The 17,461-nt window shown below is 37.2% G+C and overlaps 1 protein-coding gene across 1 annotated transcript in view; it reads right to left on the bottom strand.

The window, feature by feature from the left end:
• Positions 1-7,764, bottom strand: part of VN2R541 (vomeronasal 2 receptor 541) — a 32,850-nt gene extending 25,086 nt beyond the window's left edge. The window contains exon 1 of the mRNA XM_007490575.2: positions 7,559-7,764. Within this exon, the coding sequence (XP_007490637.1) occupies positions 7,559-7,749 (191 nt within the window). The 5' untranslated portion in view covers positions 7,750-7,764. The remainder of the gene's footprint in view (positions 1-7,558) is intronic.

The raw sequence follows: 17,461 nt of genomic DNA, 5'->3' as shown, positions 1-17,461 counted from the left end.
GGCACTAACACAAGTGTGGGCAGGATATAGAATTAGTAGAAGCCTCTTTCTGGAAGACATCTTTTGATCTTAATCTTGAAGGAACCAGGTATTCTAAGAAGAAGGTAAGAAGATAAAGATCAATCAAGGCATGGGGAACAACCCATGCAAAGACATGGAAATGGAAGAGGGCGAAGAACATTGTCTAAGTCAATATTGGGAAACATAGAGTGCATGGAAGGGAGTAATACACAAAATATTGGAAAGATAAGAAGGACTCAAATTAGAAGAGATTTTTTATTTCAGAGATATATGTTTGGGTTTTTTGCTAGAAATAATTAGAAAGCCACTGAAGATTTTGAGTAGGATTACATGGTCAGTCTTGTGCTTTAGAAAAAAATACTTTGGCATTTAAGTAGGCATGGGTAAGTCAGTAAATGAACAGTTATAAAGTCCCAAGTATATTCTAGGCACTTTGATAAGCACAGGAAATGGAAAGAAAGGCCAAAGACAATACCTGCTCTCAAGGAACTCACAGTGTAATGTGGGAGACAATATTCAATTAACTATAGACAATGCATGTATAGAATACATTGTATGAAGGTGAATCATGGAGACCAATGAAGAGGTTTCTGAAAGAGTCCTAGAAAGGTATGATAAGGGAAGGAAGGCATTACAGAAAAAAGACATGTCTATCCCCATGAAGTTCAAACCTGAGAGTCTGAGATTTCAAAGAACTCATTTCAGGTGAGTTAATAAGAGGCAGCTCAAATGCAGTCTTCTACAGGAAGTCTTTCCTCATCTCTCTGACTGCTTTTTCCTTCCTTCTGAGATTACATATAAAACATATGTTGTTATTTCCAAATTGTTTACCTCATAAAAATGCGAACTCCTTCGGAGAAGGGAGCACGGTTTTCTTTTTTCGTATTCCCAGGATTTAGCATGATGCTTGGCCAATAGTAAGTGCTTAATAAATGCTTGTTTACTGTCTGACAATAGTTTCCTCTGTGGCATTCATTCCTTTATTGCATTCTTTGTATAATTTCATAATATTAAAGCTTATTTGTTCCCAGCTTACTTACATCACAGTAGGCAGGTAGGTGGCAAAATCGAGTGCTCAACTTGGAGTCAGAAAGACCATTCTTCATGAATTCAAATTTAACCTCAGACTTACAGACTTATTAGATATGTGATCCTATGCAAGTCATTTAATCCTGTTTACCTCAGTTTTCTCATCTGGAATGGAAAAGGAAGTGGCAAATCCCTCTAGCATCTCCACCAAGAAAACTCTGAATGGGACCACAGAAGTATGACTATAAATGGCTGAACTATGAAAAATCTTACACCCCGGAGCAGAAATAAGTAGCAAAACTGAAGTTTTCTCCCTCTGAGGAGCTTGAATCCAAGGTGAAGAATAAAATAATGAATGTCAGCCTTAAGTAAAAAGGACTGAGTATCCAACACCAATTTAGAAAAGTTATATTAACTTTAGATTACATGTCTGCTTTTTCAAATATTAAATCTTTAAATGAAAGGTCTTATATTTCAAGTCAGATTCTCATGGAGTTTTTCATATTCTTTAGGCTTCTGTTTGCAGGGTCAAGAGCAGGGTTTAGATCAAGGCAGAAATATTAAAGGTCTTGCAAAAAGTCAAACCTTCTGGTTTCAGGTGAATTATGGGTTCCTAATTTGATGCTTTTCCTATAGCTTTGTTGGTATTATGACTAGAACCATAAGGTTTGAGTGGACTTTCATCATATGACTTAGGTATTGGAAATACAAAATGTAAATGGTGGTAGTAAATTGCAATGAGATCTGTTTTGAGAAAGATCTTATCAGAAAATGTAGGAATCTTTATGAGTAACTTGAACCAAAGATGGCTTTCCCTTCAGAGATTTTCTGAGAACAGGCCCATTCCAGATGAAGGTAGTGAAGTTTTCAGAAACCATCTGATTATATTAAGAAGAAATATTTTCATAAGCCAGATGACTGCAGGAGAACCTGACCCCCAAGATGTTATGTGTTTTTGAAAAGGATATTGGAAGCAGGGTGGAGTCAGAATGTCGGTTTGGGAACAGCAGAAGCCTAAACCTATCTGACTATCCTTCCATACCATGCTTTAAAAAGTGCTTCAGAAACACAGAAGTCGAAACCCAACAACAATATGGGGTCACAAGGCTCTCCTGCTGCATAAAACTTGAAAGGTAGGCAGAGATAATCAATTTCCATGGTATAGGTTAGAACCAGAAACAAGACTGGACGACCCAAACCCTCCACCCTCAACCTACCATAAGACCTGTGATTAGATGTGAGCTGACTTTGAGGTCCTGGGGCAGGAGCTGCAACCACAATGGAGTTCCTCACATGCACCACTGGAGGTCCCAGGCTCTGACAGAAGCTGGCAGGGAGAAAAGGAGGGGGGGGGTCACCTGGTACCCTCCATGGCTGGCTATGGTGAAGATTTGACTAGGGCACATTAGCTCAACTGGTCTAATCCAGTATACCGGCAGAGGAGAGAGAAGATTGAAGATTCAGACTCAGGGAAGAGCACTTCAAAGGATCTAATCCAGTAAACCAGCAGAGGGCCTAGCTTACAATCCAGGGGGTGGGGGGAAGAGAAAATGAGTAAACAACAGAAAAAAGAAGGTAACAAATGGAAGATTCTATGGGGATAAAGACCAAAGAACAGAACCAATAGAGGATGAATGGATCCAAGGAACTTCAATCAAAACTTCAAAAAAAATGGAGAATTGGACTTCTTTGGAAGAGCTCAAAAAGTTATTTAAAAATCAAATAAGACAGATTGAAGAATAATGGGGAGGGGAAATAATCAACAGTTTACAAAGTAAAACAGATCATCTGGAAAAGGAGACCCCTGAATCAAAGGAAGAAAATAGTTTCTTAAAAGCCAGAATTGACAAACTGGAAAATGAGGCAAAAAGTCAAATAAAAAGGAATAATTTAAAGATCAAAAAGTCATGTAAAAAAGTGTCTTAAAAATTTAGAATTCACCAAATAGAAGCTAATGACTTCACAAGACATCAAGAAACAATTAAACAAAATCAAAAGAATGAAAAAATAGAAGAAAATATGAAATATCTCACTGAAAAAAACAACTGACTTCAAAAATAAATCTAGGAGAAACAATTTAAGAATTATTGGACTACCCAAAATTCATGATAAAAAGTCTAGATATCATACTACAAGAAATTATCCAAGAAAACTGCCCTGATAGTCTTGATCAAGAGGGTAAAATAGAGATTGAAGGAATCCACAGATCACCTCCTGCATTAAATTCCCAAATGTCAACTCCAAGGAATGTTATAACCAAGTTCAAGAGTTCAGGCAAAGGAGAAAATATGACAAGCAGCTAGAAAGAAACAATTCAGATATCATGGAGCCCCAGTCAGGATTATACAGCAGCCTGCAAATTGAAGAATCAGAAGGTTTGGAATATGATATTCTAGAAGACAAGGGAACTAGGTTTACAACCAAGAATCAACTACCCAGCCAAACTGATTATATTCTTTCAGGGGAAAGTATGTTCATTTAATAAAATAGAAGATTTCCAAGCATTCCTGAAGAAAATACCAGGCTTAAAAAGAAAATTTGATGCCCAAATACAAAATTCAAGAGAAGCATAAAAAGGTAAATAAGAAAGAGAACAAAATTTAAGGGCTTCAATAAAGTCAAATGGCTTATATTCCAAAAGGAAAGGTGACATTTGTAACTCTTAAAAATCATTATCATAGTATTTAGAAAAAGTATATATAGAGGATGTGATAGTAAAGTGTTTAGGATGATATGTCCAAAAATAATGAAAAGTATTTTGGAAATGGTTTACTAAGAAGGAGATTGAATGTTCATTCTTCCTTTTCATTCCTCCCCCATGTCTCAGTATTTTGAAACTCTTATCTCCTGTCAGAATTAATAACAAACATTGGTTTCAAGGCAGAAATTGGGTAAGGGCTAGGCAACTGGTGTTGAGAGACTTGCCTAGGGTCACACAGGTAGGAAATGTTTGAGGCCAGATTTGAACCTAGGGTCTCCCATCTCTGGATCTGACCCTCTTTCTACTGAGATACCTAGCTGTCCCCACAGCTATCTCTTTAATGATTTCTTCCCAAATGGATTGGTAGATTTCTCTCTTCCCCAGTAGGTTAATTTTTTAAAACTCTTTTCTTCATTGGATTTTTGTGCCTCTTTTTCCCATTGGATGATTTTGCTTTTTAAGCTGTTATTCCCCCCCCCCCCGCCCCCATTACTTTCATTTCTTTACCTCATTTTCTTTGACTTGTCTTATTTGATTTTTAAATTCCTTTTTGTTTTATTTTTTAAAAATCCTTACCTTCTCTCTTGGTATCAATACTGTGTATTGGTTCCAAGACATGAGTGGTAAGAGCTAAGCAATGGGCATTAAATGACATGCCCAAGGTCACACAGCTGGGAAATATCTGGGACCATATTTGAACCTAGAACCTCCTGTCTCTTTCTTTACTTACCTTTCAACTTGTGTTCAGTGGAAGAACCCCCTCACATCTTGCTGTTTGTTTTTGAGTCCTGTCGTTTTGAAGTGGTTTATAAAGATTGGTTTGGAAGGATTGTCAGAGTGGTTTAGACTTTCATTGCTACTAAGCTGCCATTTTGATTCCACCCTGCCCTCTTTCAGTATTCTAGAATCTGATCTCTCTTTCCCCTTTCACACTATTCCTACCAGGGAAGTTCATGTAAGCCATATTATTAATTATCTTTAATGAAATGATTAGTGCCTTCAGCTCTTTTGTATCCTGATGATTTAATTTTTATAAGAGAAGAATCCTGGATTCACTTCCTAATTGGCCTATCAGTTAGTGATTCTTTGAGCAAATAATGTATCTTATTGAATCAGAGAGGGAATGTGAAAAGATAAAAATTAATTTTTACCTCTGAGTTTGATTATATTTTAATAGTGTAATTGACGCAATCCTTCATTTTGTCAAGCCACTTTTCTGTGTTCTAGACTCTTGCTCAAGAATATATTTCCCTCCAAGTTAGTTTAAAGTTGTGGTTGAAAGAGAATGTTGTTATCACACTTGAAGTTAGCCCCTAGGACATCTGCTTGTTTCTGTTAACTTCAACTGGAATATCTTGGTGGAACCCCTCAAAAGACATGTTAGCTGTCCTAAAAATAATGGAAATTTGATCTCCCTCAAGGGAACAAAAAACCTGGGGGTTCCATTCCTTTAACAAAGATGAGAAGAGGCAGATGATTTTCATCAAGCAATTAATATTATTTAATTGTCAGAAAGTGGCCTTATTTAACATACTTGACTGTCAATCCACTTTAGTTAATTGTAATGTTCCAAAAGTATCACACATCCACTTCCTACATGTCCACTTGTCAAGAAAAAGATGCTCTCTTTTTCACTGAGGTCACTAGATTTACTCAAATGATAGTCTCACCCATTTGTTAACAGTTATGCCCATCATTTTCATAAACTGATTTCATTCAGAATATATTCTTCAGTTTACTTTTATTGCATTTACTTGCCACAGTATGAAGTAATCTTTAACGCCTATTATGAGTCAGGTAATGTGTGAGAGCCATAGAGAAACAAAGAAAGACTAAGGACAGTTCCTAATTATAAGTAGTTTACAGTCAAATGAAAGAAGCAAACATTTCTGCATAAGAAAGCTATATGCAGTAACATTGGAGAAAATCAACATCAGAAAGGTACAAACATGTATGGGGATAGAATAGAGAGAGGCTTCTTGGAGGTGGTAGAATTTTAGCTGGAACTTGAAGAACACCAGAGAAGCAAGAATATGAAGTGGTAGAGGGAGAGAATTAGAGCAATGGAATGCCCATAATCAAGAGATGTAGTGTCTTGTTTGAAGAATAGCAAGAAGACCACTGTCATTGGTCATCTTAGAGGCCATGGGAGATGCAAAGTGTAGGAAAACTAGAAAGTCTGGGGAGAAGGTTATGAGGGCTTTGAATGGCACACAGAGGATTTTGTATTTGAACTTGCAGATCACAGGGAGTTCATGGTGTTTGTAGGTGTTTTTAAAATGTATGATGTTTACTTATTAGGAAGATCAGTATTACAATACCAAATAATAAGTGATTGCTTTTAAAAGCTTTTATATTCTTGTTACAAACTTTCTTATTCTGGGGTAGACATTTCTTTTCCTTCTTTAACATGATTGAAAAAATTGAACAATGACATCTGTAAACATTATATTTATGGTGTATGTATTTTATATATGTGTCTCCTTCACTAAAATGTAAACTCCTGGTAAGTCAGGATCATTTTGAGGGTGGGGGCTTATATTTTCAGCTGTTCCTAGAGCAGTTCCTGGAACACAACAGATGCTGAGGGAACACTTGTTGATTAATTGATTCTCCAGGCTACTAATTTTCATATTCTTTTCCTTTTCAATAAGAAATTTGATTGTAAGAACGTTTCCTCTCCATCAACATCATTTATCCTCCTCTTGCCTTTGACTCAATCAGAAAAGAGATTTTGCTGGAACTTTAAAAAAAGGTCTCCATATATGGAAAGAATTGTTCTCTCTACCTCTAGTAACTGACTGGAATCAAATCTGAGCAGTAGATGAAAAATAAATGTAAAGGGGAAGAAAGGAGAAAAGAGATTCAAAGAATAAAATCAAAGCACCCCAACAAATACACTTTCTTTCCACATTTTGACTCATGAATGAGGATCTACTTAGTGAACAGAGCAAAGCAGTTTTCAGAGGGAAACCCATAAATGGACAGTGACTGATGGATAAAGGGACATAAAGGCAGATACTACCATGAAGATGCAGTGACTCATAAGTGGAAGTCAAGTCTCCTTTGGTCCATTTTGACACCAGTTTCCTCTCTTATTCACTTCCACTTTCCTGGACGTATAAATCTGTTAATTCTGTGAGTGCCAAGCTGTTTCACCATTACAATACTGGGGCAGGAACATCCCCATTGAAGGATCTAGATTCAGAAAGCCAAACATGGGTTGCTCATTCAAGATGCTTTTCTATTTCTCTCTTAGTTTTGCATTTCTACACATTTTCAGTGTCACCCTATCTACTTCCCAATTACAACAAAGTCAGAGTAAATCTTGAAGCGGGACCATGACAGAACTGTCAGTACTCCATGATACCTAAGCATGACAGCAGATGCTCCCTCAAACCTTTGAGATGTAGGTGTTACATAACAGAGTCAGCGGCTCAGAGATGCTAATAATAATACCAATAATAATTGCTAATATGTATGCAGTTAATTAAACATTTTGCATACAATATCTTATTTAAGCCACCCCAAAGCCCCAGAGGTAGATATTACCTCTATTTGATAGGGAAGGAAACTGAGATGAACAGAGGTTAATGTGCTCCTTTGAGGTTTACCAAAGGTTTTCTATATACAGTCTTATTAGATCAAACATATGCCTGTGCCAAGCAGTGGCCTCATAAAGCTAGAGCTGCTAGGAATCCCAGAGCAATGTTGGAAGCAGCAGCCTGGCACTCCTTCTCTCAGGACCTTTTGTAATCATCACAGTGAAAAAGACCATTTATGAGTTAGAGTTAGAAAGGCACTTACTTGTGATCTCTACAGCCCTTGTCAGGATGACTTTGAAACATTTCTGCTCCTCTGACACTGCTGACTTCAATGGAATACAGGGGGAGAAAGTTCCCAATCACCAGGTCCCCATCTCTGGAAAGGCTGGGAGTGATTTTTGGGAAACAAGGAGACTTCTCTGCCTTGTGCACAGATGACAGCTGTGTGAGCATTATCAGGAGGACAGGAATCAAGTGGGACAACCTTCTGTGAATGTTGGGCAGCATTATTGTGAACATGAGTTCAAGTCCCAAGTCTGAGGGGCAGGTGGAAGTACCTAATACTAACATGAGTGTATTACCTCCTGGAGTCTTATTCTAATAGGCAGCTGTCCAGCAACTGAAGCGATACCCTGGAATGCCAAGACCTATTTTGTATGCCTATGTCTTGGGCAGCGATGGCAGGAGGGGAGTATTTAAGCATCACTGGCTCTTAGACTGAACCCTTTTCCTCTTGTTCTTGTTTTCCAGAGTGGACAGGTGTCTGCTTTTTCTGTTACATCAGCCCCCATCCTCACCCAGGGAGAAGCTCTGGGGATCAGCTTAGCCTGAGGCATCTCCAGCTTTGTCCCTGAGTCCAAGGGGAGAACCAATATAGAAATGAAAAATATGTTTTGGAATCTCCTTCCCTTTTCCTAGCAGAACTCATGGGATCAAAGTACCTTTACATTTCTTAAGGTGCTTATTTACTCTGTAATGTTTCCTCCTGCTCAGCTGGCGATCCATATGTGTCCCTGTATCAGCAAGGGGCCATATGGACTCCAGGCTTGACATGTGCTGTTCCATTAGAGAATATCCCCTCTGAGGTGATTCTGAGCTTCAGCAGGAGTCAGTGTGAGGTGGTGAGATCCCAAACTCTCAGCAATGGCAGTTGGGCCAACAGCCTACAAGACATGGTCTTGCTGTACTCACACTTGTAATAATGTAATACTCAGAGTGCTTTAAAGCTTGCAAAGCACTGGATGTATCATCTCATTTGACTGTCACAACAACCTTGTAAATGAGGGCTATTGTCTGAATTCTTGGATGAGGAAACAGAGTCACAAAGCTAATAAGTGTCTGAGCAAGATTTCAACTGAGGTTCTCCTGACTCTGTCTAATGCTATTATTATGATACTCACTGTCTTCCACTTGTGCTCACCTTTGGCTATGCAGTCCAAGCCTGACACAAGTAGGGAGCCACAGTGATTCTTTCTCATTCTTGTCCTGGGCCCTGAATCACAAGTCTCCTTCACTGTCCTTCCCTACATTGCAATAACAGGATATTACATAGAAGATACTATCAGAGACAAAAGGGCTCTCTGAGTTTGTCAGGTCTAGCCCATATCCAGGGTTGAATTCCCTCTTAGGAATGCTTCATACAAATGGAAGTCTGACAGCCCATCATTACACATGTGACTGTCTCTGAGAAGTGACCAAGCCTTGAGGATTTTTAGAGTTATGAGGCACTTCTAAAGGCATCTCTTCTAATCCATACCTCAAAGGGAATTCTAGTTTCACAATCAAATAAGGGGGCAAAGGACTTACTTGTAAAAATTTATTTAGGGAAGTTCTTTTTGTGGTGGCAAAGAACTGGAAACTGAAGGCATGTCCATAACTTGGGGAACACTGTACAGTTTTTGTGGCATGATTGTGAAGAAATGCTATAGTTCCATAAGAAATTAACAAAATGATCACAAAAAACCTGGGAAGACTTTTATGAAGTGATGCAAAGTGAAATGATCAGAACCAGGAGGACACCGTACACAGCAAAATCAATAAAAATGATGATCGACTGCGAATGACAACTATTATCAGTAACATAAGGTTCTAGGATAGCTTCAAGGGACTAGAATTTTTCCTGACTCTACTATCCCATCATGACATGTGGCTATTCTTAAGTGACAAATTATTGAGTATTTGTGAGTTCTAATGGATTAATGAAGGCATTTACTCTAATCCATACTTCTGTCTTCCCAGCCCTCTATAAAATCTTAAAGACTCAGTAATAGATATTCCACATGTGACCAGCTGTTCCCTTGGCAAGCTTCCTTCCCAGCTAAATGTGGGATAAAAAAAACATTAAATAAATGGAGCTGTCCTTAAAGTGATAAATTGCATCTATCTAAAACCACCAGCAAGTGTTATCTGTAATGAGGATAAATTAGAACCCTTCACCCAGGATGTTAATGATCACCACTGCTATTTAATAATGCATTGGAAATGCTAGAAATGCTAGTAGCTATAGCAATAATTTCAGAAAGAGAAATTGAAATAATTCGAACAGGCAACAAGGAAACAAAGTTATCACTCTGTAGATGATGTGATGGTATAAATAGAAAACCCCAGAGAAGCCCCCCAAACTAATAGAAACAATGAGCAACCTCAGCAAAGTTGCACAATATGAAACAAAGCAACACAGATCATCAGCATTTCTATTTACCACTGTCAGGAGATTGAAAAGGAAATTCTATTCAAAATAACTGTGGACAATAGGAAACAATTGGTGGAGAAGAATTTATGAATCAATAGGAGAAAACATTGTGAGATGTATAATTTTGAATATATTAAATTGAAAAGTTTTTGAACAAATAAGACTAATGTGGCCAAGATTAGAAAGATATTAGTAAGTTGAGAAAAAAATTTTATAGAGGCTTTATCAGAAGTCCTGTATCTCAAATATATAGAGAAATGTGTTGAATATATAAGAACAGGAGCCATTCTTCTATTGATAAATGGCAAAAAGATATGAACAGAGTTTTTGGATAAAGAAACCAAAGATATATAACTATATAAAAAAGCTTTACATCATTGATTAGAGAAATGCAAATCAATACAACTCTGAGACATTGTACACCTATAAGATTGGATAAAATGATTAAAGGGCAAAATGACAAATGTTGTAAATGGGGGAAATGGGGACACGGATAGTGGTTGTGAACTGACCCAACCATTTTGGAGAAACAATAAAAATTATTTCAAGTCTAATTTTGGTATAAGGAAAGCAATTCATTGGTTAGGTCAGCACCATAATCAGTAAAGTGACGTAGGCCAATGGTCCTCATGATGACCAGTGACCCTGATGCTCAGTCAGGCAGATCAATAAATTCACTTTTAGGTGTTCATTACTCAGCTCAGTCTTTGAACATGCCAAGACATCTCTAATTTGTGAATAGCTAATTAGGGGTTGGTTCATCAAAATATCTTCCCCTTCCCATTCTCATATGAAGGGAAACATATGCAGAAGAAAAGATCTCTTGTTTCTTTCATTTATTAACCAAATTTGTTAAAAGGAAGACATTCTTGAGATTCCTAAGGATAAAGAAAATTCCAAAAATTTACTGGATAGAATCTCTGACCCAGAACCCAGACATAAAAATACACAGTAATTCTTTCTATTACAGAGGAATTTGTTGATGATTTTCTAATCTAGATCTTGACGTAGGAATTAATGCAGTATGTGAAAAATAAATTCTTATAAAGAGCAATCTGGAATTATGCTCAAAGAGTTAATGGCTTTTGTTAATGGCTAACCAACTTGTGGTATATGATTGTGATGAAATTCTACTCTGCTGTAAGAAATGATGAATGGGTTAGTTTTAGAAACATGGTAAGATCTATATGAAATTATGGCAGAGCCAAGAGAACATTATAGCAACAGAAATATTATTTGAAGAATGACTTGTGTGTGTTCACCTCTGAAAAACTGAAAAATAGAAATAAGTAAGACTTTTATTATCTATCTATCTATCTATCTATATCTTTTTGTCAGATGATGCCCTCTCTAATGGGTGGAGGAAGGGAGGGAGTTAAATTAATTTTTTAAGGTAACAAATAAGTGAATTAAAAAAACATATACCAACAAAATAAACCCAGCAACTATAAGAACACAATTACAAAACACTTCTCACACACAAAGTCAGACTTAAAACAATTGGAAAAATATTAATTGCTCATGGTTAGGTTGGACCAATATAATGCACATGACAATTCTACCTAAATTACTTCACTTCATAGTACAGTGCCACACCAATCAAGCTATCCAAAAATTATTTCATAGAGTTAGAAAAAATAATAACAAAATTCTTCTGGAAGAACAAATGATCAAGAATATCAAGAGAATTAGTGGGAAAAAATATGAAGGATGGAATCCTAGCAATTCCAGATCTCAATTCAATAATCATCAGAACAATTTGGTAGCTACGAAATAGAGTAGATGATCAATGAAATGGGCTAGGTAATCAAAACACAGTAGTTATTGACCATAGACTACCTAACATTTGATAAACATAAAAGATACAAGTTTTGGGGCAAAGACCTCACTATTTGACAAAAATTGCTAGGAAAACTGGAATATAGTATAGCTATGAAAAAGAATTGATTTATTGATCCATTATCTATCATCTATAGTTTGTTATGATCTAGCCCTAGTTTATTTACAATCAGTTTCATGTAGTTCAGCATGATTCCATAAGAGATTGTTCAATGTACTCCTATTCATATGGAGTCATTGAAGGTTGATCATACAGAGATTGATCTAGATTATATTCACAGATAGTGCAAGGAATTCTTTCTTATATTAGACTTTTTAGGCAATAAGAATAAGGTTTAAGAATGTATAGTATGAGTCATGAGTATACTTGCTTAACCAGGATAATTCCAAACTAGAGGACCTCCACCCATGTGGCCTGATGGATAATGCCAACATGATGAAGGAGATCATCTGAATTTAAACCAATTGATGGTTTCCTCTCACCCAACTTCAAGGGACAAGTATTCCATTGTTCAGGTTATGTTCCCTTCATCTGCAATGGGTGTACATCCTGCCCATCCTCTGAGCAGACTTGATCCTTTGTAACAATTAAAGTAGTGGAGTCATAAACTGTTACAGATAAAAGAGTGGTTGCCTTAAACTGTGACCGCAGAGATATGTTTTTTATATTAAAAATAAAGTGGTCGCCAGGGGAAAATTCCCAAATATGAAATATACCGAAGTCAGCTGGGTTTTTATGGAGATTTTAATTAATACAAATAAGGAATTAGTGAAAGAGAGAGAGAGTAAGAGGAAACAATGAGAAAAGAGATATGCCATCCTAGGCTAGCCTAGGCCAGCCTAAGTTTTTAAGCCTTTAAGAGAGAGATCAGTCAGTCTTTTATCCACTCACCACAAGATTTGTCCCAAGCAAGATTCTAGTGTTCAGGGAGACACCAATTCAGCTTTGGCCAGCTCAATCTCCAGAGAGAGTTCTCTGAGAGAGTTCCTTGCTCTCAGCTTCTCATTTCCTTTTAAAGAGAATTTTCTCCTATGTCACCTCCCCTAAGTTCTCACATCTACCAATCACAGTAGACATTTTCCAAAGGACAGACCATTCTTAGTTCACAGCTGAGTAGACTAAACTTTTGAGTAATTCACACCTGAGTAGACTAAAACCTCTAAGTAAGTACTCACCTCTTTGCCACTTGTAAGTTTACTAGTTGCCTGACCTTTTATAGGTACTTAGCACCCTTTTGCATTAGATCTAAAAATAGGCACAAATCAAGAGCTTTTGCCTTACTATAAGTATGGATTAAGTATTTTTCATTGTTCAGCAAGGAGTTTACAACTTTATCTTCCCCTAAGGCATGCTTAAGTATGGGTGAAGTAGAGGTCTCACATTCCTGATCAAGAACCTTCATTGTTTAAATGGGGAATGGTCTTAACCAAATGTTCTGAAGTGGGGTCTGAGAATTTTTAAGATTCACAATCCCCCCTGATGATCATTGGGAGACTAGTCTCCCCATTGATCATTTAACATAATCATCTTGTAGTCCTAAATGCACTTCTAACTATAGATATATACAATATTCAATTTCCAAAGAGGAAATTGTGACTGGCCATGGAAAGTCTCCACATTATTTTAGGGGCTCCATGAACTTTTGTCATTTTCCTTGATTGTCCAACATTGGGTAGCATTCTTCTCACTGGATGATAGGCCAACTTCTTCCCATTTGTTTTGAGTAAAGGTTAAATATATAGTGAGTTTTCAGACTGACAGCAAAGGGCAGAGTTCTGGAATTCTGAGAGAGCAACTGCTGTTGGAGAGAGAGAGTTAAGCCTAGGGATGTGGGTTTTTCCATCAGGGTGGACCTGAGGAGAATTAGCTTTCTCCTTGGGTATTTAACTGCTTGTTCATCACATCTTAGTGCTGCTTGGATTATCCTGTACCTGTTGGTCTTTTGATACCTACTGAGTTCCTGTACTGCAACAACTAACAGCTGATTGTCAGACCGTCGTTGGACCCTGTCAGACTTGCATATAGACCCTTTTATTTAGATTATCCAAGGGGGGAATTTAGTGTTAGCCTAATTAAATATAGTAATTTTGGTGTTATATAGTAAGTGTAGGGAATAGATTAGGGAACCACTCAGAAGCAATCTCTGTGGAGAGATTTGTAGATCTGGGGAGGTATAGATATTTACTAATAGAGTAAGGTATATCCAAATCCCTTCCAACCTATTTTTATTATATTAAACATCTGTAATTTATAACATAGGTGTGTGTGTGTGTGTGTGTGTGTGTGTGTGTGTGTGTGTGTGATATCACAGTCTGGCTCTGCCAGCACTTGGCTTGAATAACCTTCCCAAACCAGGTTACTGGCCTAAATTAACATCCAAACTAGGAAGAATAAACTTAACTCTCCCCTGATTGTAAACATTAAATTGTAACCCCTGACTATTTTTTATTTAATCCCCATAAAAGTAAACATGGTACTTAAAGTTCAGTATGGAGATCAGCCCATTTTTAGATTTAATCACCAAAAGTGCAAACATCCCACTTAATCATGAAGTGGGAGATCTCTGACCCACATGTGTGATAGTGGGTGAAGGATGAATCAGAATCGACTGACTACCTCCTGGGCAGTCCTAGAGCAGCACTTCAACTGTGATTGGTAGATGTGGAATTAGGGGAAGGCACAGGAAGTGACACAAGAGAAAATGTCTTTAAAAGGAGCTGTTATTTCCAGTGAGAGAAAAAAAAATTCTTGATTCTTTGGAGTGTTTACTGGACCTGAGACTGTTCCTGACTGGACTGACATGTGGTGAGTTAAAAAGTTGACTCTTAACTGCTGGATTTTCTGAAGAAACTAGCCTCAGAAAAAGCCTATTCTCTTGAGAGAGGCTCTTTGTATCCCTAGCACTTGGGCTACAAGGGCTGAGGCCCCTCAGGCTAAGAACTAACTCTCCCTGCCCAGGGGCTGGGACCAAACACCAAAAGTGTTTAGGCTAGATATCTTACCTTATCCTCTCTCTGATTTACTTGCTTCACTCTTTATACATTTAAAAAAATAATTTGTAAATAAAAATCTCTTTGGAATTAATTAAATTCCTGGTGACCACACTCATAAATTATAAGTCCAATCCTTTTAAAATTACCCCTTTTTTCACCCTTACAAAACTCATCCCCTAAACCCAACAGTTATATCACATTGCCTAAAGACCACCAATGTGAACATGGGACAACCAATGAGAATTTGTATATTGTGGTACATTATCTGGACTATCTAAGATCTGAGAATTATATAGTCTGCATGATGTAGTAAGGGATTATCTCACATCGTGAGAAAGGTCTGAGATCCCATTCATTAAAGGAGGCCAGATATAAAATATTATTGGTTCAAGGATCTCCCTCATTTGTTTTATTACAGATTGGACAAATTTCTGGTATTAGATAGTAGAATCAGACATAGATCAACATTTCCCACCACCTACAAAGATAAAGTCACAGTGAATACTTGATCTAGAAAAAAGGGTGATGTCATAAACAAATTGGGAAAATGTGAAGTAGTTTATCTGTCAGACTTAGGGATAAGGAAAGAAAGTGTGATCAAATAAGTCATAGAGAACATTATGAAAAATGAAATGAATAATTTTGATTATGTGAATAAGGTCATGAAGAATTGGACATTACTAAAATGACTGAACAACAAAAATAAACATTTATTGGTAGACCAATTGATTGATTCAATCATCAAGATTGGAAGTATTGAGGATCTTATCAATGAGGATGGCTAAAGAACTGGAGAAGTAAAATTAAGAATAGTCAAGTAAGCATTAAATGTGTATCACAAAAGATAGATAAAGAGAAATATTTTCAAAATCTTGAAATAAGGGGATTTAACAGTGTGCTACCACTTGTAAAACTAGAGAAATTGAGGGAAAATATCAGTGAAACAAAAATGTAGGCAAGACTCAGCTGTTCCCAAGTTTCCAAGTTAGTGAAACATAGATATCCCAGAATGATATAGATCATTTCTTAGGTACCTCTTGTGCCTTGTGAAGGAATTCTGGGACAGTGTTCTAGATCTCACTAGAAAAAGATGAATAACTGAATAAACAAAGCTTTGGTCTTCTAAACATATCAGTTTATTAAGCACTGCATACCAATCACCTAACAAATCAGGACCAGGACCCCTTCATCAGTTTAGGGATGAACTTCCAATATGGGGCATAAGAATGGGATTATGGAAAGATAAAATTAGATAAGATTAAATTTGAAAGATAAGGATGTTGTCTCCAAAGAGCTGCTGAATGCAGGCTCATGCCAAGAACTATGTAAAAGGATTTAGAATGCACACAGAGAGAAGGGGGAGATGTGTGAAAAATGGACAGTTCCTTGCCTTGGCAGTTGGAGGGAGGAGATGCTCTGCTTCTGTGGCTGTGAATTGTGGGTCTGTTTTGGAGAAGGAAACCTTAAACCTATCTTTGGAGGTTCCTTTATCACTGGAAGAAAACACCTGAAAAAAGAATTCATTCATACTTGCTGCTTTATCAACTTAGCCTGAAAGGAAGATTACCTGAAAATTCAACTTTGAGTGAGCTCAGCCATCTTGGGCTCATTCTTAGCAATTTTGGAGACAACTCCTGATACAAATAATCAAACCAATGACTGAGGATCTAGTCAGGTAGATCAGTTAGCTTTTGGTGGGAATATTAGTTAGTGACAGGCAGCTCAGGATAACAGCAAGTACTGAAGAATCCATCTTGTGATGGGTGAAGTTTTGGGGTTGAAGTATTAGTTTTTTAGTGCTAGAGCATCCCGGTGTTTTGATCCTCACACTCTACATTTGATTTATAAATAAATATAGATAATTTTCTATAAGATAATCTCCAAGATCTTTTCTGTGCACTGACCCAGGGAAAGAAAGCTCACTCTGCCTTCCCTTCAGAAAATGAAGGGATTACTCTGTAGACAGGAAACAGAGTATCCAAACTAATTTCCTATCTCAAATATAATCATTGATCCACATTTATTTCTTCAAGGGGGAGACAGACTGTTTTTATAGTAAAAACAATCACTTAAGGCAAATGAAAATGAAAAGGAAGCAATATAACATTAGGTAATCTGATTTCTAATTGGATGGAAGATTAGGGACTTTCCAAGCTGGGAGGAGGAGAGTGAACAAGCACAATTCCTTGAATTCAGAAAAAGAGGTGTCCAATGCCTCCCAATTGTCTACATCCAATCAAACGAACATGAAAAGAAAAACTGATCACTATGGGGCCAGTTTTTGGATATGACATATTGGATTGATTGAAATGTACAATTTTAAGAAATCTCCTTACGTGGATTTTATGGTCTGATTGTGTTTCTGGTCAACATCACTTAGGTCTTTGGTTAAGGGTATCTGAACAGCAGGTATAAATGGTCCAGTATCCCTGCCATGCAGAGACATGCTTGAACAATGCAATAAAGTTGTCTCTCAGCTCCCACAATTGAATAAACTTTTTTTCACAGAAAAGAATTTGGACTAGACCCATAATTGAAGTGAAACCAGCCCCAGAATGAAGTCACAATATGGAGTTAGTGTGATTCACTGGATTCCCACAATTAACTACTTGCTATCCTAATCCCCTCAAATTCTCTTAC

Source organism: Monodelphis domestica, chromosome 3 (assembly GCF_027887165.1).
Source record: "Monodelphis domestica isolate mMonDom1 chromosome 3, mMonDom1.pri, whole genome shotgun sequence".
Lineage (NCBI taxonomy): Eukaryota > Metazoa > Chordata > Mammalia > Didelphimorphia > Didelphidae > Monodelphis > Monodelphis domestica.
This window is presented reverse-complemented; position numbering and strand designations above follow the sequence as displayed.